Raw genomic sequence first — 27,323 nt, 5'->3', positions numbered from 1 at the left:
GTTCAGCATCTTAGCTGTAGAGGGCAGTGTCACTGGCCCTCACATGTGGGATCCGAACCGGGGCCCTCTGGCGTCCCAAGCCAGCTCTTAACCAACGCGCCACTCGGCCGGCCCGATGTTGGGTTTTCTTAAATGCTTTTCATACATCTGATGAGATAATCATGTCTTTCTTTCTTTCTTTTTTCTATTAAGATAGTGTATTACATCAACTGATTTTTGAATTGTAAACCTACCTTGCATTCCTGGTACAATTCCCATTTGGCCATGGTGCATAATCCTTTTCATATGTTGCTGGACTTTTTTTGTTAATAAGTGTTGAGGATTATTAATATCTTTCTTTAAATCTTTAAAACAAACTTTATGTCACCACCATTAAAATAAAGTCAATATTATTTGTCATAAATAGAATACAAAACAGTATAATTCAATTCTGGCTAGATGTTCTTATTTTCCCTGGGCTTAAAGCCTATGCTTTGTTATCTGTCGTTGTTAACAGCAGGGAACAGAAGGGATCAATTTGTGGATCAATAAAGAATAATGGCTGTGATTTATTGAGATATATCAAATGTATGAATATTTAAACATTCATGATTTTGTAATGATACTTAAAAACCTCACTGGACTCCTTTGGAGGTTGTTAAAAGACTAACTCATTTCTCTGAGAATTGACAAATAAAGATAAGAAAATCAGCATTGGTTTTGTATTCTTTTATGAGATGGTCAGTCATGTTCAGCCACAAGAGGAGAAAGAGGAGAGGCTCACAGGAAGAAAATTCACTATTCTCACAGGTTTTGGAGACACAGGGCCACGTGGGAAAGCATCAGGGTGGTCAGGAGGCAGGAGACAGGACTAAGAGGGAAAGTCTAGGCCAGAGCCTCTGTTAAAGTTCTCACAGGAAATGCAAGGCGGGGCAGGATCAACAGTTTAGGATTGGCTAACTGGAATAAATTCTGTGGACTCTTACTATGGGGTGGTCTCTAGCTTCCTGGCACCTGGCCCTGGGATGATTATATCACATGATTTAATCAGATGAAGGAGGTCTGGCTCTGAATTGGTTAGTTTGCATATCAAAGAGCTGCTCCCAGCTGAACTTCCTACCTCCAGGGAGGCAAGTCTTCCCTCAAGCAGAAAGAGTTTTTAATATGACAAAAAATAACACATTTAAAATATGTGCATACATATATACATATATACACATACACAAATGTATATTGAAAAAATATATACACACATATATTTAAATTATACTCATATACACACATACTTATACGCACAAGTATATTTAAAATACAGAGGTTGCCAAAAAATGTATACATATATATATTTTTTTTAAGATTTTATTGGGGAATCGGGGAAGGAGAACAGACAAGTTGCTGTCCTTTTGTTCTTCAGTCTAGTTGTGGAGGACGTCGCTACAATGGCCCATGTTGGTATTAACATTGAGCTCTTCCCAGGTGAGGCAGTCGCTCGCAGGCTATTGGACGGCCGCTCACGGCAGCTCACGAAAGCTCACGCCAGCTGCCAGCCAGCCCCACTGCAGCCTACACTGTCACCGCGAATCATGGTAGCCCAGCTCCAGGTGGAACTGTTGTTCACCACCTTAGCTGTAGAGGGCGCAGCATCATTGGCTCTCATGTGGGATCTGATCCGGTGGTTCAGAGTGGGTGTCCCAAGCCAACTCTTAACCAACGTGCCACTTGGCCGGCCATGTATACACATTTTAAGAAAAGAAAAACTGTATTAAAATTGTAATACTCAGTATATACCAATAACAAAAGATGAATACAAGTCACGTTTGACTTCTGCAATTACAAGAGGTGCTCAGAGTGGTTACCATCAGTATCCAGATACTTCTGATTATGGCGAACTACTGCTTGAGCAACGTTGACCAAAGTGCCCTCTTGTATACATTTTTTTGGCACCCCCAGTATATACATATATGCATAAATACATATACACCAAAATATATTTAAAATATACACATATAAATATATACATACATATACACAAAAGTATATTTAAAATATACACATATATATGTATACATATACATACACGAGGTCTGACAATTAAGTTTGCGAACTTGTTGCAACGATGTTGCTAACCTTTCTTTGATATCAGGGGGCAAACAGTTAACCAACTGGACAAACAGTTAACCAAGTTTACTATTTGGAAGTGCTGAAAAGACTGTGTGAAAAAGTTAGATGACCTGAATTTTTCGCCAATAATTCATGGCTCTTGCATCACGACAATGCACCAGTTCCCACAGCACTATCTATGAGGGAGTTTTTAGCCCGTAAAACAAATAACTGTATTGGAACACCCTTCCTACTCACCTGATCTGGCCCCAATGACTTCTTTCTTTACCCAAAGATAAAAGAAATATTGAAAGGAAGACATTTTTATGACATTCAGGACATCAAGTGTTACACTTGATCAAGTGACAGCTCTGATGGCCATTCCAGATAAAGAGTTCCAAAATTGTTTTGAAGGGTGGACTAGGCGCTGGCGTTGGTGCATAGCTTCCCAAGGGAGTACTTCGAAGGTAACTGTAGTGATATTCAGCAATGAGGTATGTAGCACTTTTTCTAGGATGAGTTAACGAACTTAATTGTCAGAACTCGTACACAAAAGTATATTTAAAATATATACATATATACATACATACACACAAGTATATTTAAAATATACACATATATACATACATATACACAAGTATATTGAAAATACACACACACGGGCTGGCCGAGTGGTTTGTTGGTTAAGAGTTAGCTTGGGAGCGCGAGCTCTGAGCAGCAGAGCAACTGGTTCGGATCCCACATGGGCCAGTGACACTGCGCCCTCTACAGCTAAGATGGTGAACAACAGCTCGACCTGGAGCAGGACTGCTGTGAGTCGCCGGCGACGGCGCAGGCTGCAGTGGGGCTGCAGTGGGCTGTCGTAAGCTACGATGGGTGATCAGCAGCCAGCGTGGGCTACCGTGAGCAGCTGTGAGAGGCCGTCCAATGGCCAGCAACCAATCAGCCTCAGCTGGGAAGAGCGCAAGGATAATACCAACATGGGCCAGTGAAGTGACATCCTCCACAACTAGACTGAAGAACAAAAGGACAGCAACTTGTCCGTTCCCTTTTCCAATTCCCCAATGCTGTTCCCTCCCCCAACTCCCCAATAAAATCTTAAAAATTAATAATAATAATAATAATAATAATAATAAAATAAAATAAAATATACACACGTACAATACAGCACTTATACTGCTTTGCTTGCTCATACCATATATTGGCAGCTAAATAGTAGATAGGGTAAATTTTTTATAGCTGAATTCTAGATAACACATGAAATAGGATGAGCCTGTGATGACATCATAGGTTTAAATGATTGTCACCTCCTAAAACCCATAAGTAGCAGGTTGAAAGGGAAATTTATGAGGGGGGGGGAGCTGTTAGCACCTGAGCCCCTCATCAAACATAATTTTTCTGATAGTGGAACAAGCAGATGTTATATTGCTTCCGGAGGTACTGCAACAAAACTCCCAGCTTCCCCTCTGGGTTTTTCTGGGTGGAACTTCCTGTTGCTGGAAGTAAGTGGCACAGAGGACACAAGAAAGCCCAGACAAATCCAGATTGTGGGTCCATTATAGAGGAGACTTAGAGACACCACCACAACCACCGTCCTGTGCTAAGTGGTGCTGTGCTGACAGTATGTTGTGTTTCCTGCTGGGTGCTCCCCAAGAATCCTGCCTTGCAGAAGGTGTAGCTGAGGCTCAGAAGTGGAAAGTTATTGCTTTCTTTTTTAAAGATTTTTTATTGGGCAATTGGGGAGGGGAACAGTGTGGAGGAATTGGGGAAGGGGAACATTGTGTTTTTCCAGGACCCATCAGCTCAAGTTGTTTTCCTTCACTTTTAGTTGTGGACGGCGCAAGCTCAGCTCCAAGTCCAGTTGCAGCTTTCAATCTAGTTGCAGGGGTGGGGGCGCAGCCCAGCATGCCATGCGGAGTCCAACCGGCAACCTTGTTGCACTCTGAGCCATGTGGCCGCCCGGCAGCTTACGGGTGCTCAGCTCAAGGTGCCGTGTTCAATCTTAGTCGCGGGGAGACAGCAGCCCACCATCCCATACTGGTGTGAAACCGGCAACCTTGTTGTTAGGCGCACGTGCTCTCACCAGCTCAGAGGCAGCTCAGCTCTGGCACAGCTTACTGGCGCATGTGGGAATTGAACCGGCGACCCTGCTGCTCAGAGCTCGTGCACTTAACCAACTGAGCCATTCCGCCAACTCAGAAGTGGAAAGTTTGTGCCCAAGGTCCCGGAGACTGGAAGCCCAGGCTGAGGGACTTGCACTACCTCACCAGTCCCGAGAGCTAGGGCTGTCTATCATGCCCAGCACTGCATGTCCTCAGCACTGAGAATGGTGCCAGGTACTCTATGAATGAGTTGAGACCAGTGAATGTCACAGCTCATGAGGTTAACTACGACAATGTCTTCACTGAACCTCTAACTTGCACAGGTGATAGTAGTACAAAGACAACTTCCACAGGGAGCTGCTACTGGTGACTTGCTCAACGTCATCTTCCTCCTCCTGCTCCACCTCCTGTTCCTCCTTTACCTCCTCCTCCTCTTCCTGTTGTGCTAGATGGGGTATATTATTTGACCATGTTAACACAGGCTCATACAGTAGAAGTGCGGCCATTGAATGTGTTGTTTTCCTCTCTGTCTGAAAACAGGATTAGAAGCTGTTCTATTCACATGGGATGGACAAAATTACAAAGTTACAGTGTTGCCCCAGGACTATTTTAATTGTCCCACCCTGTAATACATAGGTTGGAGGAAACATGACTCTCTGGACAGCCCCCAGCATCGCATTGATGACGTCGTGTGAACTGATATGATGAATAGGAAGTGCCAAGCACATCAGAGGCCTTGGTAAGACACAAGTCTCCAGAAGGTCAGTGAGATCGTCAGTCATCAGCATGTCACACATCCCCTGAAAAATAAATACAACTGACCCTTGAACAGCACAAGGGTTTGGGGCACTGATACCCTACACAATAAAAAAATCCATGTAAAACTTGACTCTCTCTAAATATAACTACTAATACCCTGTTTGCTGGAAGCCTTACCGATAACATAAACAGTTGATTTACACATATTTTTATGTCATAAGTATTATATATTGTATTCTTACAACAAAGTAAGCTAGAGAAAAGGAAATTTTGTTAAGAAAATCATAAAGAAAATACGTTTATAGTGTTTATTGAAAGGGTTCATACCATGCAATCTGCCTCTCCTTTCTCTGGGGGCCCGTGTAACAGGTTACCTTATTAGGGCTTGACCACAAAATTCCAGACTTGTTGATTAAGATTGTTTTCCTGGGGGCCGGCCGAGTGGCTCCGTTGGTTAAGAGCTTGCCCAAGAGTGTGAGCTCTGAGCAACAGGGTCAACGATTTGATTCCCACATGGGCCAGTGATGCTGTCAACAGGTGGCAGGATGGCTCAGCTGGTGAGAGCACGTGCTCCTAACAACGAGACTGCCTGTTCAATGGTGGGCTATGCCCATCTGCAACTGAAAAAAAAAAAAAAAAGAAAAGAAAAGAAAGATTATTTTCCTGGGAAAGGTTGGAGTTGGAACTGCAATTATATCAGGCATTGAATCTAGGTTTGGTGTCATGGCTTTGAGCATGAGTGACATCATTTTGGGCCTGTGGTTTCTTTTCTTTAACAGTATATACATGCACACATACATATGTGTTTGTGTGTGTGTGTATTACATATTTATATATTGTATATATAATACATATGCTTTTTTATATAATATATAAAAATATTATATATATTGAGGGAGATATAAATATATACATATACTCAAATGTATTTCCATTTATGTTAAAAACCATGAATTTGCACTGACATTTTTAGTTCTAAATCTAAAACCACAAAGTTCTTTCTATCCTTCCTCCTTTTTCTATTTATAACTCCAACTTTCTCCAACAGTGAAAAATCTGGCTCCCTTTATCCACAGTGTTATTTACTTATTTGCACAGACAGCAAGCAGCCTTGGAAATGCTACCCCTCGCCTCCAGAAACCTACCCCCTAGAGTTGAATATTTGTTTAGTGTTCCTTTTGTGTTCAATTTGAGGACATATAGTCCAAATGTTATTCATTTGAAAACTTTTTCTGTTCATTTGTTTCTTATCCTTGTTGATTTTATTTATTCTATTTTTTTTCTTAAAGAATGTAAAACATGAGCATGGTCCAAGTATCTGCTCAGAGAAGCATCTCTGCCCCCATCCTAACCCTCCTGTCTTTCCATCCCGCCCCACCCATGCCTCTAGTAACTCATCAGTTCAGTTTCTGGTTTGTCTCCCCCGTGTTTCTTTGGGCACAAATGAACAGACACGTGCAAATTTTCTTACTTCCTCTTCTTTCTACATGGAAGGTAGCACCTGGACACGCTCCTCTGCACTTTGCTGTCCTGGCTTATCAAGATCCCCTGCACAGCTCACTGCACCAGCTCACAGATATTACCTGCCCGCCGCCCCCATCTTTCTTTCTGCAGCCATGGCTGAGGACCCCACTGTAGGAGGGACCCTAGTTGATCCAGTGATTCTGCTTTATGGGCATTTAGGGTGATTCCAACATTTTGCAATTACAGGTGAAACTTCAGTGACTACTTAGGTTGTATTTTCTTAATATAACAATTTTATAAAATCTGAATTTCTGAATAGCTAATACATTCACTTGATTCAAATATAAAAGTATAAAAACCAGGTACAATATCATTCTTTTTTTGTTTTGTTTTGTTTTGTTTTTAAGCTGAGCCATCCTGCCACCGGTTGGCAGCTCAACGGCTGCTCAGCTCAGGCTGGGAATTGAACCGCTGTTGCTCAGAGCTCAAACTCTTGAGCGAGCTCTTAACCAACTGAGCCACTCAGCCGGCCCCACAATATCATTCTTTATTAAGTGATCTATAGATACTGATTTAAACATCATAGCCAATAAGACTCTTTGGTGACGTTCACTGAAATTCTCTACCTGGCAGTTTTAAAAGAACCTAAAATCAGTTAGAAGGAAAAACCCCACAACACTGAAGACGTTCGTTTTGCAGAAGGGAGGCCACAATGGTGGGAAATAGCCTTTCTTATCCCGAAGGCTCTTCTAGAGGCTGAAAGAGGGTGGGCTTTCAATTGACTTGTTTGGCGCCACAAAAGCCTTTGAAATGCTGATAAACGTATCATCTCTTCACCAAAAACACACACAAAACTTTCCATTTGTATTGAGTAAGGTCTTCACAAACGGGGATGCAGCGATGTCTTGGGGGCTGGCTGGGCAGGGGCTAAGCGGTGTCGTGGTTGGGCCTCTGCACACACAGCGACCAGGCGCTGAACCTGTAGGGAATCTGGACCTGGCAGCATGGGGGGCCATGGGTCTCCGACAGCAAGTTGAGCCCAAGTGCACACAGTGACTCAGGATTCTGGTGTCTTCCTGAGACCCTTCAAAGAATAAAGTGGGACACACGACAGCCAGGCTGTCACAGCTGTTCGCAGGCTTCACCACCCTCCTCCCACTACCCAGTGCAGACTGCCCTCATATCAGCTTCATGGAGGGATATCCAGACCCATATACCTGTGAGTCTGAGTCCCTGGTCACCAGGCACTACCAGTGTAGGTTGGCCGCGCTGGTCCATGCACCACCAAGATTGTACCAAGAGATGCCCTAGGGGTCAGCTGGGTGCTGACTGCATTGTCCCTCCTCCCCTGATGGTCAGAATCATCTCCTGTAGCCAGCACAGTGGCTCCTTCCTCTGCTTTCTTGGCATGAGGAGCTCAAGGGACCAGGCGGCAGCTGTTGCTTAAAGCTTAACAGGAGTCCTACCGTGTCTCCTGGAGGACGCGGTCTCTCTTGGGACCCACAGACTCTGAAGCTGCAGGATGGGAGGCACAAGCTCCCCCAGTGGGTCCGGTGATGGCAAATAAGAGTGTTCCCTCCCCACCCACGTCTCCTACCTATTGGAAACACCGCCCTGTGTCCCAGTCACTTATCTGGGGCGTACACTCCTTCCCAGATGGCGACACCCTGTCCACACAAGGTCTTATCACCAAGCTGGCCCCTGAGCTGTATTTTCGAGCAGTCTTTCCATTGCTCTTCAGGTCGGCAGCTTCTGGGAGTCTGGAGGGGGGCAGCACAGGGGACCCTGCTGCTGTGTACCCACATGGCACTGCTGTGGAGGGGGTCCCTTGGTCCAAGGCAATGCCAAACACTGACCCCTAGGAAGTAGTGCTGGTCCAGGCTCATCAGCAAGACACACAGACACACCTGTCCATTCTAGGAGGTGCGAATGGCTGGTGCCAAGGACATAAATGACAAACTGAGAAACTGTCACAGCCTGGGGAAGACTGGGGGCGCTTGACAACCGGGATGGGATCTTGGACCAAAAAAAGGGCATTAAGGGACAACTTCTGAATAAGATCTTGATTAGGTAACAGTCTTTGTTAATTTCAATTTTCTCTTTTAATTGTACTGTTGTTATAAAAAGGATGTTACTATAAAAAGGATATGAGGCAGGTGAAAGGTATACCAGCATTTTTGTACTATTTTTTCTAAAAGCAACTTTATTGAGGTATATAATTTATATACCATAATACTCACCCATTTTAAAAATAGAATTCAATGCGTTTTAGTAAATGTACCCACCTGTGCAAGCATCACCATAATCTGGTTTCAGAACATTTTCATCACCCAGCAGCCCCAGGCCTCCACTGATCAGTTTTCCATCCCTATTGTTTTGCCTTTTCTGGACATTTCATATAAAGGGAATCATATGATATGTGGTTTTTTGTGTCTGCCACAACTTAGTCTAATGTTTTTGAGTTTTTTTTTGTTTAAGTCTGAAATTACTTCAAAATGAAAAGCTGGTGGGAAAAAAGAAAAGAAGAATTGCTCCCCCTTCGAGTGTGGGAGGGACCAATGTGCCACCAAGAGGCAAGGTGGACATTTAGCAGTGACACAGCTAGCTGTGGCTGCTGGGGCCATGAAGAGCACCCACCACTGCCACCACAGCTACTCGGTCGTAAGCCCTGTTCCAGCCCTGGGAGTGGCTGGTGGCAGAGGCTGGTATATGTCCATTAAGACTGCAATTCAGATTCGACTTGGTTGAGTTTGCAGTAGTCTGCAGTCATCTCCAGGGACTGTCGACTTTTTGTAGGAACCAGACTGGTGGGTTAAATGGGCCCATGTGAGGGAGCCCACCAGCCCTGCATCCTGTACAGCTTGTAGGGTGGCATTAGCCTCTGCCTTTCCCTTCAGAATGCAGTATTGATTTCCATACACTCTTGGTGGGGAAGCAGCTTCCACTTGGCTGACGCGAGGGCTCTGTAGTAGTCAAGTGTGTCCATTCTGATTAAACATCATGGCCCGGGAAACAAGCAGGCAGGACCCAGTGGTCCCACTGTGAGCTGGGTCTGGGCCAGGACTCCATTTATTGTGTGTGTCTCTTACTCCCGTAACTTGACTAGGATGCCACGAGGACACTTGACATCCCCAGGAACCAATGTCAATTCAGGCCTCATATCCAGCACCCCAAAGCAATCGAAGGATTCCTCTTCTCTGAGGTATGGTTCTCGGAGTAACTGGCTGCAGGTCCCTGTGGGAAGCACTGGGAGGGTCGTTCCTGCATCACTCACGGTGATGTTGATGAGGCCTTCCTTGTGGGGTCCTTTCTTGCTTCTGGCCAAGAGGTTCCGTGTCTGACAACGGCCTCAAGTCTGGAAACTGGGCAGTGTTCTGTGACTTTGTCCTGGGTCAGCTTCCCTCAGCCATCCACTGTGGACTTCTTCTGGTTGTGTAAGGAAAGCCAGTCCCTGGTCAGCTGCCCAGCTACTTATCCCCGGCTCCTAGCTTTCTGTGGGTCGGTCCTCCAACCTGGCCCACATTACGATAATGGCCCCCACCTGCCTCTGGAAAGTCCACGCTGCCACCTGGCCCCGCTGCTTTGGGACCCTGTCAACCCCAATGCTTTCATAAAGCCCAGTTCTGTGACATCTGCTATTGTCAGTCTACGCCTTAAAGGAATGGCCACCCAACTTCTCAATGATCTGGTGCCCCTCTCCAGTGCACCCTCTCTTTTTGGTAAACGGGTGTCCTCTGGGTCCTCTGGCAGTACCTATTTGGCCGGTAGGTTTTGTGGCTGGTCACCGAAGTGGTGTGTCACTGAGCCCTCGGGCCCCTCTTCCACCGCCTGCCGCAGTGCTGCAGCATTTCCGCTAGCCTGGGCCCGGGCCACAGCTTTCTCAGTGCTTCCAGAGTAGGTCCTGTGTTACAGCCCTATGGATAAGGGCTCCCTGAACCAATTTCCCGTTTGTGCCACCCCCAGCCCAGCCCCTTGGTCCCCTGCACACTGCCGCTCCTGCCCAGCCACCTTGGCAAGGTGCTGCAGTGCCGCCAGTATGTCCCTTTCCTCTCTTGGTAGGCCCGGCACTTGCCCAGCCAGGTTATGTTATTACATGACCCTCGTTATTGGTGGGGTGGCCAGGAGGGGAGGTGCGAAGCAGACCCCAAGGGGAGTTGACAGAGGCGTATGCGTCATTTTCAAGCAGGAGGAAAAAGCACCAGCCCTTAAGAGGGAGGGGTGGGCCCATCTGCAGGTCCAGATGGTTTCAGGGGCACCTGGCTTTCTAGGGCATCAATCAGATGTCCCCAACCCATCCCAAGTGTCAGGGTCCCTCTCCTTCCTAACCAGGACAGTGACCTTGATGTAGCAGAATTGGTGGGTTGAGAGTTCGACCTTCACACTGAAGTCCTGGCCTGGTCCCTTCAGCTTAGTCTGCTCTTTATAGGCTGGCAAGGAGGTCCTCTGGTTTCACATGCTGTCCAGCTTTTCATTATCTTTCTCCAGTGCATCACTGACAGCCCCCAGGAACAACCCTCTAATACCAGTTGTTGTTGTTTTTTAATTTTATTCTAAAAGAAGACTTAACATATCTATCCTTTAATAAAGTTTCTAAGTGTACAATACAATACTCTTGACTGTTGCACAGCAGACCTCTAGTGCTGAGCCATCTCTTCACTGAGACCTTAAGCCGGTTGGTTAGCACCTCCCCATTTCCCCCTCCCCAGCCCCAGGGAGCCACCACTCCACTCTGATTCTATGAATCGACTATTACAAATACCTCATGTAAGTGGACTCACACAGTATTTGTCTTTTTGTGGCTGGCTTATTTCACTCTGCATAATGCTCTCAACGTCCATCCATGCTGTGGCATATTGCAGAATTTCCTATTTTTAAGGCTGAATGATATTCCATTGTTTGTGTAGATCCCTTTTTTGTTATCTGTTCATCCATAGATGGGTATTTCACATCTTGGCTATTGTAAATAATGCTGCCGTGAACATGGAAGTGCTAATATGTCCTGATTTATTAAATACATAGAAGTGGAATTGCTGGGTCATATGGTAATTCTACTGTTAATTTTTTGAGGAACCTCAATACTATTTTCCATGGTGGCTGCACCATTTTGCATTCCCACCAATAGTGCATGAGGGGTCCGTTTTTCCATATCCTCGACACTTGTCTTTTGTTTCATGGTTCTTATAATTACTCCTTCCCTTAAACTTCTCTAAAGCCTAGGAGGTTGCGTTCCCCTCCCCGTGTCCTACCCTGGTATCCTCAGGCTGAAAGTCCTTTAACCACAGCACAGCAGCAGCTCTCCGTGCCCCACGTTCACCAGTGATGGGCCCTCTTTGCAGGGTGGCTGCCAGTGCAGAGCTGGCTCTGACAGCACTCTCAGGACTGGGCAGAGGGAAGCTGAACTGAGATGTGGTTGCACAGAGGCTTCAGATGATCCCAGGAGCTTTGCGATGTCCCACAGTGAGGAAGGAGCTGGGCCTTTGTACCGCACACTGACCAGTCTCCAGATATGGGCTGCCCTGGGAAGGGGCACAGCTGTGGGCAAGGCAGCTCCCTTACCCTGAAGGCAGTTCCCAGGAAGCCTCAGCTGTCAGCCAGCACAGCCAAAATTCTTGGCGTGTGCAGAAAGGAGCTTCTCGGCCCTGAAGGGCAGCTGAGCTTGCTCTGTCCTGAGTGGCCAACTCAGGCTCAGATGTGCCCTGTTCTCTTGCTCTAGTCATCTAAGAATGTCATGGGGCGGCTACAGGATGGGATGGATGGAGAGGGCAGCATAGGAGAGGTTCAATGGGATGAATGAGAGGCAGCTGCAGAGTTCGACCCCTTGCACCTGCAGCTTGGAGGGTAACATGACATAGTAGGTAGGATGGTAATATCCACACGCTTGGCTTGGACACTGACTGTATGTGGCAGGGCTCTGCCCCGCAGTATAGCAAAGAGCCTGGGTACTTATAAAAGTATAGAACCACCTATACCCTTAACATTCAAGATGAGGAATGGCGCTGGTGTCAGGAGTGATGAGTCCAAAGGCAGCAAGTAGTGCAGCTGAAGCCTTTGTGACTCAATTCCCCTTTCTGTAACCTTGAGAAGTTCTGCTTTCTAGGTATGAGTGCAGCCTTCTGCACGGACTCCGTGATCAACATGGGCACAGCTGTTCCTGCTTCTGTCCGCAGCTTCCAGCAGGACGTGTTCCGTGTACCCAAGGTGGCGGAGGGTCTGAGGTTTTTCTTCCAACCTTCATGAAATGGTCTGCACGCACCGACTAGTGTCTATAGCCCAGTTTATTACAACCATTCAGAGAGGAAATGATCTGCAATGTCAGCACAGCCAATTAACAAAGTGCAGGTACATTACCAGCAAGAGGACAGGGGAAACGGCCAGTCATGCAGATTTATCCCAGCTGACCAGCTGTTTCCCAGCCTTCGCCCACCACCCTGTACCGGCCAGGCACCTGTGACTTCTGGTTGAGTTCAGCCACCAGCCTGGATCAAGTTCATGGGCATCCACCACTTTGCATCTTTTGACAGCTTTTTAGCCACATTACCACTTCCAGGCCCTTATCAGCTGGCTATCCTTCAGGCTACCTTATTGATAATGCTGCTAACAATAGCAGGGGTGGTCCAACCCCAGGGACTGACAGGAGACCGTCCTATCCTGGGCACCTCCCTGGGTGGGGCTGGCAGAGGCCCAGAGTGGTGCAGCCTGCCTGGGCCTGAGGAGGGCCCACCCCCTGACTGTAAGCAATGCATGTCCTGGGTGTTTTAAACTGAACTTTTAAACTGCGTCAGCATGTTACTTTTGCTTTCTCAGCACTCCTCCCCTCCTATTGGCAGCACCCCCCTCCTTTGGGGAACTTCTCCCATCCCCTCAGAGGGCTGGCTGGCTCCTTCCCAGCACTCGGCCTGTTAAATGTCCCCTCCTTCAAGGGGCCTGCCCTGACCTCCACATCTAAGTTATCTTGGCCACCCCTCACCCCTGCGGCCCCAGTGTCCTCCATCTTATCACTGTTTTCAGTCCCTCCACAACACTTACCACTCTGAGATCATCTTGTTGACCTGCTCATGACGCTGCCTCACACAAAACTGTGGGCTCCAGGGAGCAGGGGCCAGGCCTTCTCAGACTGCCGCTGTCCTGCTCTGTAAACATGTGCTGAGCCAACTGTCCCTTAGGGAACGTGCCTCATTGCCCCCAAAGCCTGGCTGGTGACCCGCAACAGACACGGGATGGTGGCAGAGCTCCAGAGGTCAGGAAGCCTGGCCCTTGCCACTCCTGAGGCCTGACTGTTCAACGCCCCTTTTGATGACGGGGGTTACCCGGTAACCTTAAGAACAAGCTATGGGCAGGGAACTTTGAGGTTTTGTTAGACATCTTTTCTATTGGCTCGCAACGTAAGAAGCCCAAGTTACCGTGTTTAAAATCTTCCTAAATATTTAAAGTAACTGCATTGTGCCTCATTGGGCAGGAGCACTACGGTTGACTTGACCATCCCGGCAGCTATTCTGATCGGCCGCAGGAGCAGTTATGCATGGTGCTACTCTACCACCGCTGTGCATCCAGAATTATTTTCAAGGATGGCTTCTCAGAGTTGGAATTGCTGCATTGGACAGACATCATGGACATTTTAAGGAGCTTGATACCTTTTGCAAAATTTCTTCCCATGACAGTTGTACTGTAGCAGACATGGGCGTCACCTATCTGTTACACTGACAGAATAATCTCCCTGTGTTCTAATTTGCACTTCTTTGATTACTGGTGAGGGTGAACTTCCCTGAGACACAATATTGAAATTAGGCCAATTAAAAACCCTACAATGGCTACTGCACACTCAACAGACAATATAATGTAAACATACCTTATATGCACTGAGAAACCAAGAAATTCATGTGACTGGCTTTATTGAAATATTTGCTTTATTGGGTGCTCTGGAATGAACCCACAGTATCTCCAAGAGGTGTGCCTGTAAAACATTTCAATTGTGACCTGAAGTGTCCCTGAGTGACGTCAGTTTTAATTTCATATCTATCATCAAATAGTGGGAGTTGCTCTGAGGTAAACCCACCCAAACCCCCCCACCCCACCCCAATGCTCCATTCGTAAACTGCTAAGTCACAAAAGAAAATCAACCACCAAACAAAGCAGCCGCGTCCACCTCCTGCCCAGCTGGCACAACCACGTGAAGGCAATACGCGGGCAGTTTCCATACTAGCAAAATACTTTTATTATTTTATAATGATAAAACAGGAAAGTCAAGGTTTCTTTTTGGTGTATACCAGTTAAGGGAAGTAGAAGAATAAGGGGATTAATAGGGTTTTTGTGTACTTTGATGACAATAAAAAGTTAATACCAACTGTTTGCCATAAAACTTATCATAGCTTCCCCAAAACACATATATAAAGGATCATAGTTTTAAAATCTATAAAAGTAAAAAATATACAGTCAGAGCTCTAACGCTTATTCCATCTTTAATATAAAATTGTAAACATTTATTTACACAAAGCAAACGTGTATAACAAAAGTCTGAGCACCCTTTTCTTTTGAGTCATGGCTCCTGGAAGATGGGGGGTCTGGAAGCAGAGTCCTCTGCTCCTGACTCCCCAAAAACCAGGTTCATAAATAAAGCCACGGGCAGCTCCCTGGGAGGATCCCAGCATCACATTTTATTGCTCTGACACTGCAGCAAGTGAGCAGGCTGCTGTCTGGTGGCCCCAGGACTAAGGCGGGGGCAGCCCTCACTGGGAAGGGAGGTGGGGGCGCCCTGGGGACAGAGGTGAGCAGCAGCCAGAGGGAACACCAGTGAGGAACAGAGCTCGCCACCAGCCTTCAGCCTGCTATTTTTGGTAGAAAACCCGCGGAAGTCACCCTCTTCCCCTTCAGATTGGGGAACTCACTCAGAGGGCGAAGTCTTCGCTGATTCATTCTCTTCTTTGAGAGCTAAATCCAGCATCTGGGGAAGGCAGGGACGGCAGTTACAGGGGAAATGGCCCAACACCACCATTTGTGGTGGCACATGGCTATTAGAGAAGAGGATCTGAGGGTCCAAGTACCCCCATGAAGGCACTGCTGGTGCAAAAATCACTACCAATGTGTGTACAACCCTCCATTCCTCATCAAAGCCACTCAGGCTGGTCACATGAGTATTTTCCTTGGCTCAATTCTTTACATGACGCTCCTTGAATTACCTATTTTGAGACTCCAGGGAAATAAAAACAGACTTGTGGTTTCTCCAGAGACCGCTCAGCATATAAGCCACTCTTCAGGGCACCCTTTTCTCTCCAACACTCCGTGTGAAGGGCTCTCACCCTGCGCTCATCATTTTGTTTTCCTGATCCCAAAGTGCTCTCTCCATCTTTTTTTTTCCACAAATAGGCACACTTAATACTCTGCTTTGTGGACTCTTAGCTTAGTCAAGTCTATTAATTCACAGACCTTAAAAGAGAAATCCACTTGAGCCTTCAGAGAGGATGCATTAGTGTTATAAAGCAATTCTCTTTAAAAAGTGCAAGTCATCTAACATGGGAGTGGCAGAAGGAGTACAACAAAGTGGCATTCCTCCCTCAGCGGGCCTCCCTGCCAAACAGGGTACCTCTCTGATCCTCTTTCCCACAATGCTTTTCTTCCTGGGGAGGGGTACCCTCCTCCCTACCATGCTAGGGCTCCCTAGGGAATTTTAGTGACTCTATTTTCCTCTCCAATCTAGTAAATCGTTGCCTCAAAGAGGTTTTTCCATTTGGGCTGAAGAGAGAAAAAAAAGGGGAGGCAGAAAGAAAGGCCATGGGAACTGAAGACAGCGTGAAGAAAAGACATCTGTGCACAACTCGACAATGACCACCTTCCCAAACTGGTAAATACAAGCTGTCAGGGAAACTGCACAGAGTGGAAGTTACGACACGAGGGGACACAGGCATCAGTAACACTCTGTGTCAGCATTTAGCCTGGGGGCTTCCTGGGGGCCTCCCCAATGCCGATCTGTAAGACCAGTGTCTGGGAAGAGAGCTGCTGAGAAGATGGCATCTGTCACTAGCTCTGCCATTGCACAGCATCCCGCTCCTTTTTGGCACACGCAGTCACAGCCTTCACTTACGGATGATTCCCCAGTAGACCCCCCCATCCCCTGCAAGCTGATGAAGAGCATGAATAAAAGAGGCTCTTCATCAAAAGGAAGCCCTAGGTTTCCAAAGCCACTTAATCAACTTACACCGCCACCTATCCTAATCTGTTTTCAAACCTTTAAAAAATTTAATCTTTTCTATGCTACAACTGCAAATAGTTCTATATAAAGTTTCAACAAAAACTTGCCCCCAACACTGGGACAAGAGGGGAAATCTTGGATGAAGTCAACACAAGGGCACAGATTTTTATAAGCCTGACACCATAGGGTCTCATGGTTATAACTGTTGGTTTTTTGGTCACTTGTATAGAAAACCACCTATAGAACGCTGTCCTGCTGTCGCAACACCAGGCAATGACACCAGCATATGGTCAGGGCCAGCCCGACAGATCACAGCTGCCGGCTCACAGCCGTGGGCTCTGCAGATCCCAGCCAGGCCAGGTCTCGGCCCTAGGCTCTACTCTGCCCACCGGCACCCTGGGCCATGCTTTTGGTCCAAATAGTTGCTCACTGTTGAATATGAGAACAGAAATATAGGACGTCAGAACACTGACACCACCACAAAGGCTCCCATTACTGAGGCCCCAGAAGGTCATCCAAATCGTTCATCCACTCTTCCGAAGTCCTGTTCTTCAGCAGGGAGTCCATCAGGTCAGCGTCTCCAGCCATGCTGGCTAGCCCGCTGCCAGCCGGCTGCCCGCCGTAGGCAAAGGACAGCTCCTGGGTCGCGGTCCGCACGGGGTAGGCCTGGGGGCAGTGCAGCCCTGCCCGGCCACCCATCGGTGGGGCAGGGCTCTGGCTGAAGGCCCCCAGTTCAGGCCCCCCTGGGCTCAGGCCCGGCAAGCCCTGCTGTGGGGCTCCCTGGGGAGGTGCCGGGGCGGGGGCACTGGTCCTCTGCTGCACACTCACGGGGGGCAGCATGGGCCCTGTGGCAGCTGCTGAGCTCATGGGAGCCATGGGCCGGCTAGGCATCACCTGGGAAAATTGCGGGCTGGACATCTTCAGATGGGCCTGCTGCATGTGGAAACCGGAGGATGCAGTGAAGGGGCTTACGGTGTTGCTCCCTGGGGTCTGGCCACCCAGGCTGGGCATTCCCTGATGCTGCCAGGAGGGATTCTGGCCTCCCATGGCCGCTGACACCCTTGGGACCTGTGGCTTAGTTAAACCAGAGTTCAGGGTCCCCTTATTGTGCTGTTGGGAGAGGCCAGAGCTCCCCAGAGAGTTCTGTCCATAGGCAGCCGAGACCGAGGTGTTCTGGCCCACGCTGGTCTGCCGTGGCATGTGGGCATGTCCGTTGGTGGCCTGTGGCGGGGGCTGGGCAACTATCTGGGTTATGCCAGAGGCCATGCCATAGAGGCTGCCCTGTGGCATGCCCTGGGGGCCAGCGAACTGAGCCCCACTCCTGTCCTGCTGGCCTGAGTTTGAGGGGAGAGAGGAAACTGAAGTATGTCCAGGGCCCACTGGCATTAGATTCCCGGCCTGAGGGAATACTCGAGGACAGCTGGCATTAGATGGACCCAAGTTGTTCATGCCAGGCACGGCAGCAGAGGACCCTAGAAGACAGAAGATCATGTCAATCAAGCTGGCATTTCTCGAGCACCACTGTGGAGACACCTCTGAGATCCCAGGTGCAGCTTCTATCCTGCAGGCAGCAATGGCAAAATCAGAGCACCAGGTATCTCATGGTCAGTGCAGCTTCAGAGAGTGAGCCCTGGCAACTCTCAGAGAGTGAACGGGGCAACAGGCCGCTCTGGAGCAATGAGGAGACTGAGACAGGCACAGAGGAAGGGGTGACACCTGAGGGGCAGGGAGCCGGTGGACTGGTTGGCCCACCTTCCCACACCCACCCCGTCTCTGCTCTGTGGCAGGCCCTATGCCAGGTACCAGGGACCCCAAGAACCTGGGATCTGTCTCTGGGAGGTGAAGACTCCGTGTAGTGTGACAGGGGTGCCACAGGCTGCTCAGCAGGCCATGGGTGCACAGGGGACAGAGGCTCGATGCCTGTGGAGATCTGGGGAAGGTGGCAGACATGGTGGCAAACACAATGGATTTTAGAAGGGTATAAGTTTAACAGTTTGGAGAAACAGAGTATTCCAGACAGAGAAAAGAGCGTGTGCAAAGGTATGAAGTTATGAAAGTCAGTCTGTGTGAGGAAAGCGTCCAGCATCCCAGAGATAAGACTGAAGGTACAGTGCTGGCTGGACTCAGAGCTGTGGCTGCCATGTGAAGGACAGGGTTGCACAGCCAAAGGGGAACTGGATTGCGGCCGTGGTCCAGACCCTGCTGGGCCGGGGCTGTGAAGCCACTTGGAAGAGGGTGCACAATGGGCACTGGGCGGTGCAGGGTCAGAGCGAGTTCTTCACACCACAAACAACAGGTGGTCATGGCAGGTGGTCACGGCAGGGAGAAGCTCAGATGGTGACCAGCACATGCTTACCGAGCCCCTGCTCTGTGGTGGGCACTGTGCTGGGGAGACAGCGCAGAAAGGGACAAAGAGGTTACGTCCTCAGGGAACTTGCTGTCTGGGGCTCTGCCTTAAGCAATGGCTGCATGGTGACACTAACTGAGGCGGGTTTCTGTGCAATGTTCGGGGCTTGGCCACGGCGGAGTACTTTGTTTCTCCTTTCTCTCTCTCCACTAGCACCTAATTAAAAACTGGGTAGAGGAAAAGAAACAGTGTACTTCACTCCCACCAACAGCCCACAGCCTCAGATGGGATGGAGGCAGGAAAGCTGGCTGAGCCCCAGGCTTCTGAGATGCCTGCAGACTTCATCTCCACAGTCATGGTTAGCACGCACATAAAACTCCACCTCTCTCTCCCAGAACGCACAGCGCGGTCAGTTTCTCTGGGACACTTTACAATGAGAGTCACTGACTAAGAAAAGGACAGGTTTTGAAGATATTCCAAGAGGAGCTAGGAAGGCGGGTACAGACCACATTTTACTGCATCTGTCAACTGACATCTCTGTGTATTTCTGGAGTGACAGCCTGAGCAATGGCAGCCAGGTTCCCTCGCGTATCTGACACATGACAGCCAAGACCTCGGAATGCCTCCTGCCCTTTCCTGGTCAACTGTCCATGGCTGGTGCTGCCATCCCTGACACCAGAGTGAGTGGACAGGAAGAAAGAAGAGAAGCAAAGGCCACACAAGTGCATTAAGTCTCTCCTTACCTAGAAAACAAGAAAAGGTCATGTTGCAGAAGAAAAGAACTTTCATAAGAATTACAGGAGCTATTTCCTATTGATAAGGCATATTCCAAACAGAAATGATTTTGCTTCAAAGACTATACAGCCAGGGACCCAGCCAAAGCACTTGGCCGAAGCGGTCTGCCCCTACGAGCCTCTCCCCCTGGCCTTCAGGCTCCTTGGCTGAGCAGACTGAAGCTTCTATGAGCAGCAAACCCATTTAACACCTGGTGTAAAGCCAGGCAGATAGCAGGAACTCAGCACAAGTGGGCAGAACAGCCCACCTGCCATCCAGTGCCTGTCTTCCTCTCCCCCACACCACCACCTCAGACACCCTCACCTGTGAACTGTCCGACTTGCTGTGGGAAGGCGCTCTGTGACGGGTCTTGGTACTGGGGTGGCGGGCGGCTCAGATGGCGCTGAAACTGCTGCTTCTCCTAGAAAATGCAGAGAGCAGGAGACCCACGTAAAACAGAGTTAGATCGCAGCAGAGAAGACTGTCCAAGTCTGCTCCTCACAGCTGGACTCCTGGGGGATCATGCTCATGATCTCATCTGGAGGACTTGTAATAAACCCTATGAAACAGAAGGATGGGGCAGGCCTAAGGAGCAATAATCAAGAAAAGGTGGTATTATCAGTTTTAAAAAATGGAGGGCAGATCAGGGAAATGCAAATCAAAGCCACAAAGGTAAATCACTTCACACCCACTAGGCTGGCCAGACTGGTGAGCGGGGAGGTGGAGAAATGGGAACCCCACACACTGCTGGGGAGTGCAGTCCAGCAGCTCCCAAGGCGAAATGCGAGAGTTACCACATGAGCCCCAATTCCACCCCAAATGTGCACTCAGGAGAACTGAAAACCTATGTTCACAAAGTTTAGGAAACAACCCAAATGTTTATCACCAGATGAGTGGACAAACAAAATGTAACATATTCATACAACAGAGTATTATTCATCCATTAAAAGGAGGGAAGTACTGATACACGCTACAACATGGCTGAACCTTGAAACCACTTATGTGAAATGTCCAGAAATAGGCAAATCTTTAGAGGTAGAAAGCAGATTAGTGGTTGCCTAGGCCTGGGGGGATGGATAACTTTTAATGGGTAATGGGTATAGAGTTTCTTTTTAGGTGATGGAATGTTCTAAAATTGTGGTGATGGTTGCACAACTCTGAATACACCAAAAACTACAGAATTATACACTTTAAATGGGTGAATTGTGTATCATGTGAATTATATCCCAATAAAGCTGCTATTTAAAAAATGGCAGAACTGGAGCATTTGAGGTCTTGATTCCCAGCAATTTTCATCAGTTTTGTCTCAAATAAACTCTTACAAAAATTCTCAAAAAAAAAAAAAAAAAGGCAGAACTGAGGCAGTGATGTGGGCTTTAAAGCTCCTTTCAATTGACTAACCTCTAGACGGCTAGTTCTTCTCTTATGTCTGAAAGATGTGATTTAAAATCCCGTGAACTCCTGTAGCCTTGGCACCTGTACACTATATTTGGTGACCACGTGGAAGAACTGTAGGACCTGGACAGGGTTTGTTCGTCCTGATTCTACAGCCCCAGGTCCTCAGACAGGTCTCCACCTCCCGCTTCTCGTTCTGGCTTGTAACAAACTGCATCTACAACAAAGCTGGGTCCTACAACAAACTGGTGGGCCAGAGGGCTCTGTGCTTTGGCAGCTACTGACAGGGGCATGGAAAAATGTCCCTAATACAGTTTTAGCCACAGAGTCTGCCTTCATTAATCCCCACTTAAGCGACACAAAGCTGCTTCTGACATAGGCCACCACTGTGTGAGGACCACCACACTCTTGGATGGGGTTTAATGCCGAACATGCGAATGAGAGCGCATTCACACCGAGTCCCCAGGAGGCAGGCAAAGGCAGGGCGGGGCTTTCTTCCACCTTCCTCTCACCTGCTCTGCCAGAAGGTGCTGCTGCCTTTGCAAAAACTGCTGTTGCTGCAAATGCTTTTGCTGCTGCTCCCTCTGTTTCTGTTGGTCCAAAAGCAACTGATGCTGCTTAATCACAGCGGCCTGCTGTGGGCTGCTGAGATAGGGAGCACTGCCGTGTGTGCTGGCCGCGGACGCAGTAGGCGGCTGGGTTCCCACGCTAGCGGCCTGGGCTGGCACAGGGACGCTGGGAGGATTCTGCTCCTGTCAACACAGATAAGAGGCTCTTGAGTCAAGTGGGACATGGTGAACTCTATGAGCCCTGACCAGAGCAGAGAGCCTGGCTCCCTGCACAGGACCCCAGGGCGGGCTGAGATCAGGAGAGCGGAACACCTGAGTATCTAGGCACAGCAGTGAACAGTGTGGCTTCCTGTGACTTGCCAGTGGCGAGGGTGTGATTTTACATTTATGCTTGTACATTTGCACACAACAGTTTCTGTAGGCAACTGTAGCTTATACAGGCTTGCTTCCAAAAAGCGTGGGATCAGGTGGGGCCCCAAGGAGGAACTCTCTGAGGGGCTGTGGTTGATGGGGACACATTATGTTCTGAGTATGTAAACCTTGGGTCCCAGCTGGTGAGGTTGTCCCTGACCCCACCGGAAATGGTATCGTTTGTCCACCCATGCTCAAAAAAGACTGAGTATCAATGAGAACTTCTAACGAGTATTCTCTATTAATACATGGACCAAAAGTGAGAGTCATGTCAAAGGTTACCATAATGCTATTCCAACATCATTACTTACACTTAAAAGTGGAAAATTTAACTCAAAATAGGAAAAAGGCAGAAAGCTACTATCATTTAAACAAGCTCAATTTCTTGAGCCTCTTTTTAGTCCTTATTCGTTAGGATATTTAATCTTTACAAGGTTCTAATCTTAGAGACCACGGGTTCTGTGGTGCTTCCTCCCCCCAATCACAAGGGCTTTGTGAGGTGCTGCGATGGCAGTCCTGACTGCCGCTCTTTCTCAAGGTTGCTGTAAGCCGTTTAATGGCTGAAATAAGAGGAAGTTTCAACACTTGCAAATGCATGCTCCGCTGAGAGATGCTGAAACTGCCTCCAATTTGTGGCTATTTGATAGTCATGTGATGAGTACCCTGCACATTATTATAATGTGGGGATGCTTACGAACATTTTTATGCCTTATGAAAAATACATAACGCCAAAATTCCTTTCCAAATGCAGTGTGCTCATTTACACACCCTCATCAGTGTATGAACAGGCCTACTTCCTCATGGTATTACCAGCATCGTGTTTTCTAATTTTTTCAATGTTAGAGTGTGTTACAAATACACAAAGGTACACACACAGGTATTCAATGCAGGCTCATTTAAAATGGTAGTGCAAAACAGGAGACAATGCACATTACACAAGTGTCACACAACTGTGAAAGTTTCAATGGATACACATGTGCAGACGTGGAAGACAGTCCAGGTCACACTGTGGAGTGGGAAAAGCAAGTGTGCACACTGTCTCCAGGGAGCCGGGGACAGTTACTACACGAGGCGCGGCCACCAGGAGGTGTTCAGGAAGGGGGCATCTTAGAACCTATCTGGGCAGGCAGAAATACAAGTTATAACCATAACCATGACCATGACTGCACTGGCACTTGACCATTCTCCACCCTGCAGAGCCATGTGCTTGCACATCACGACTAAATAAGCATGGAGTTTAGATATGTTGGGAAGCAGCACTCACCTAAAAGGTTATACGCATACTAAACTTAAGATATTTTGAACAGAGATGTCTGAAAAGTGGTTAAAAAAAAAAGCAAAGCCTCTAAGGAGGACATTAAATCTGGTCTTCACCTGCAAAACACAGCCACAAATGACTTAAGTTGTATGGCACGAAAAAGACATGAGACCAAATGCAGGTGATCCCCAAACGTGTGAATAGTTAAAACCAAGTTAGGAGGGAATTTGCCCCTACTTTTGTTTATCAGGCATCAGCCCTGCTTTGCTTGATTAATTTGCATGCCCCAGGAGTCAAGGACAGCTGCAGCTGCTCCCTCCCTCCTTCCCTTTGTTCCTTAACTACCTGCACCTGGTACCCAGGGACACAGATTCCCACAGTGAAGCCCCTGCTCACCTGGCTGGGTGGAACCAGTGATCGGAAGGGCATGTTTCCAGGCTTTGGTTTCATCAGAAACAAGGAGTTCTGCTCATTGCTCAGATGCGGCAGCTGCTGGGGAAGGTAAGCCATGAGGGCCGTCTTACTCTGGCCAGCCCCAGGGCCACCCGGTCCGCAGTCCGCTTTGTAATGAGAAAGGGGCTTGGTATTGCCATAGTCCAGCACGGACCCTTGGCTAGTCCCGGTGCTCTGGCTCAGATTACTTGGCGGCTGGTGACTCAGCAGGCTCACGTGGCTGGGCTGCAAGTAGGGGCCTCCAGGACGAGGGGAGCTCTTGCTCACGTTGGGCATCATGAGCAGTTTGGAGTTGGGGAAGTCTTGCTTGTAGCCGGGAGGGCTGGCAGACTTCTCCATGGGATAAGGGACATTTAAGGGGCTATGGGAGGGACCTGTTTGCTGCCACGTGGACATCTGGCCTGGAGCTGGTGCGGGGGAGGCCTGCTGTGAATTCTGGAACATCTGCTCGCGCTTCTGCTTGGCAGCGATCTGCTGGAGCTGATGGGCAGAGGACAGCTCGGAGGCCCCTCCCGGGCCCTGGCTGGGCAACACCACACTGGACATGGCTCTTTGTGCATTCTGGGCCTGGGCTGATGCCGGCATCAGGCTGGGACTGGAAGTGTCTGCCCCGGGCTGACCAGAGGTGTGGAACAGAGGCTGAGAGCCCCCTAGGCTGGATGACTCTTTGCTCACAGGGCCAGATGAAGGCCCCATAAAGGTCTGTCCTGCAGACCCAGCCCTCACTTGTGGAGAGCCTAACTGTTCTTGTTCAAAGGCTGCTGGAGAGAATTCTGTCTTAATATTAATGTCCTGTGTCAAGGGGGGCTGTGTGGCAGCACCAGAAGGCTCGGGGTCCTTCTTCTCCTCAAAGTCCTCATTAAACAGATCCTTCATGTCTTCATCGGGCACCGACCTGTTCAGCTCCTCAATGAGCTCCTTCCACTCTTGCTCGTTAAGGTTGAGGTCAGGCATGAGGTTGCTTTGGGATATGGAGCCTCCGGCCCCCGCGATCATGCAAGGCAGGTCATCCACAGGCTCCTGCTTCAGTTCTTTACTCAGGCTCAGTGGAAAAGACTCACCGGGGTTGCTGCCTCCGTTCAGATGGAGGCTTGAGTCTGCCAGACACTTCTTATTCATGGAGTCCAGCCCCAGCGAGTGCTTCCCACTGGCCTGCAGGGCCTCTGCACCAGGCTTATCAGGCTGACTGAGTGGGGAGGCTGGAGGCAAGCCGTTGGAAGACACAGCTACTATCAGGGAAGCTTCCCGGCGGGTCTTCTTGTGCCCAGGAAAAAGGTCCCCATAGCCATTCTGCTGATCGCCATTCTGAGGGGAGGTGGCACTATCAAGATTTCTCTTCACCGTGTCATGGAGATGCTGAAAAACAAGGAAAAGAGTGACTTACGTGCACAGTGCCATGTATGAGGCTCCTCTGCTTTGCACGGTGACTGTGACAGGGCCATGTCCCTTCAGTGCTCCCCTGCTCATTTCCTGCCCATTTTACACTCACTCCCCACTCTGGGAACACCCTCCATTTCCTCTCTGGGTTGCCTCTCCCTCCCCTGAGTCCTGTGGCCTCGCCTGAGTCAGGACCACTAGCTCAGCTGTGGAAAAGCGACCCAGTTGCAGCCAACAGATCAGTCCCTGGACTCTGGCCATCCTTATTTTTGTAGGGCACAAGTCTGATGCTGCCCAGTCACCTAGTGTGAGGGTGTGCCCAGGAGTGGGAATGACGAGAAAGGGCCAGAGGACACATACACATTCTTGAGGGCATTGTGTGAGTACCGGATCTGGCTGTACCTGAGACTAGCCACCCCTGCTGCCATGCGCCTATGGGAACCAATAAACCTCTTCTTGTGTTTAAGCGGGTTTAACTGAGATTGCTGCTGCTTTCAGCCGAAGGACCCTGGCATTACAGGCTCCTTCTCAGGCCCAGCGGGGGCTGGCTCCTGGCACCAGGCTCCATCTTGTTGTGCAGGCCAGTGTTAATGCCCTTCCCAGCCTTTCTAGGAGCTGACCCAGCCCCTCCCCTCCTCTCCCACGGGGCCCCGTAAGCCCCGATTTTGTCTCACTCTCCTCCCCGCCCACCACAAGCATCTTCTAATCTCCTGGGCCCAGTCAGCAGCCTTCACAAACCCCACTTATCAAGACCATCTGACCACTACTGGGTCTGTCGTTCAACTGACCTTATATAAAGTCTGCCTCGGGCTAGGGACAAGCGCTGTGGACTATCAAGACAAATGGGGTGGTCCCCCTCCTCAAGGGCTCCCAGACTTCTAGGACACGGGACATACCCGAACATGCTACAGAATGAGACAAATGCCCTATGCAAGCAGTCGAGCAGTAAGCACACTGCGAGTTCAGGGGTGGCTTTTCATGAAAAGAGCGTGACAGTGGAGTGGGCAGGAGAGAAGGTGCTATCTCCCTACTATTTCCCCAGCCTAGTTTTCAGCTGTCAGGACAGGATTCCTCCACTGACAGGTGCCTACACTCAGCCTCTAAACACAGGCTGCTCCTTTCGTATGTTTACTTTTCTTATGTTTCTGTCCCTCATCCCAACCCTAATTCCATCCCTCTTTCCCTGTGATCCTAAGCATCTACACTGAGCTATTCACTAAGTTCCAAATAACACTTTCATTATTATCTCTAAGTAGATCTCAGAGGAGTCACACAGTAGCGTGCAGCAGTCTGTGCTGTGGTCCTGGGCTGCAGGGGGTTGCCACACGGACCCAGCACTTCACCCTAGGAGCGTGAGTGCAGGAGTGTTCTGACCTAGGCTTCCTGCCCAAGGCACCTGCAAGACACAAACAAGGAACGAGCAAGAAAACAAGGAGGGCAGTTTTCTCACTTCAAAATTTTCTTACTTCTTAACTGTTAAAGCAGCTTGTACAGTGCTCTAAAATCCTGGCTGGGTCAAAAAAAAATTTTTTTTTTAAGATTTTACTGGGAAATTGGGGGAAGGAACAGCGCTGGGGCATTGAGGGAAGCAGAACAGACAAGTTGCTGTCCTTTTGTTCTTTAGTCTAGTTGTGGAGGACGTTGCTTCACTGGCCCATGTTGATATTGTGATCATTGCGCTCTTCCCGGCTGAGCCAGATCGGTCAGCGGCCATTGGACGGCCGCTCACGGTGGCTCACGCTGGCTGTGGGCCACTCACAGTAGCTTACGGCAGCCAATGCAGCCCCACTGCAGCCTACACCGTCACCAGCGACTCACGCCAGCCCAGCTCCAGGTCGAGCTGTTGTTCACCATCTTAGCTGTAGAGGGCGCAGCTTACTGGAACATGCGGGATCCAAACCGGTGGTCCTACTGCTCAGAGCTTGCGTGCGCTCCCAAGCCAACTCTTAACCAACGAGCCACTCAGCCGGCCCCAGGATTTCTTTAAATTTATATCTGGGTACCTAAGTCAGCTCAGAATAACCTAGGAATGTTCAATAAATGGAACTGTAGTGCAGAGGTATAAGCAAATCACCATTCTAGGACCCAACTCAAGAACGGGCTCCTCAAGGGCCGGCCGAGTGGCGCGATGGTTAAGAACTCGCTTGGGATG

General features: G+C 48.8%; 1 protein-coding gene across 1 annotated transcript in view; it reads right to left on the bottom strand.

Annotated features, from left to right (window-relative positions):
• Window positions 1-14,592: 14,592 nt before the first annotated feature.
• MAML1 (mastermind like transcriptional coactivator 1) overlaps window positions 14,593-27,323 on the bottom strand; it is a 45,172-nt gene continuing 32,441 nt past the window's right edge. Inside the window, exons 2-5 of the mRNA XM_019661425.1 lie at window positions 23,738-25,150; window positions 21,616-21,855; window positions 20,033-20,129; window positions 14,593-18,059 (exon numbers count right to left, since the gene is read on the bottom strand). Coding sequence (XP_019516970.1) covers window positions 17,080-18,059; window positions 20,033-20,129; window positions 21,616-21,855; window positions 23,738-25,150 — 2,730 coding nt within the window. The 3' untranslated portion in view covers window positions 14,593-17,079. The remainder of the gene's footprint in view (window positions 18,060-20,032; window positions 20,130-21,615; window positions 21,856-23,737; window positions 25,151-27,323) is intronic.

This window comes from Hipposideros armiger, unplaced genomic scaffold (genome assembly GCF_001890085.2).
Source record: "Hipposideros armiger isolate ML-2016 unplaced genomic scaffold, ASM189008v1 scaffold_347, whole genome shotgun sequence".
Taxonomy (NCBI): Eukaryota; Metazoa; Chordata; class Mammalia; order Chiroptera; family Hipposideridae; genus Hipposideros; species Hipposideros armiger.
Note: the sequence above shows the minus strand (reverse complement) of the source record. Positions and strands in the feature narration are given on the sequence as shown.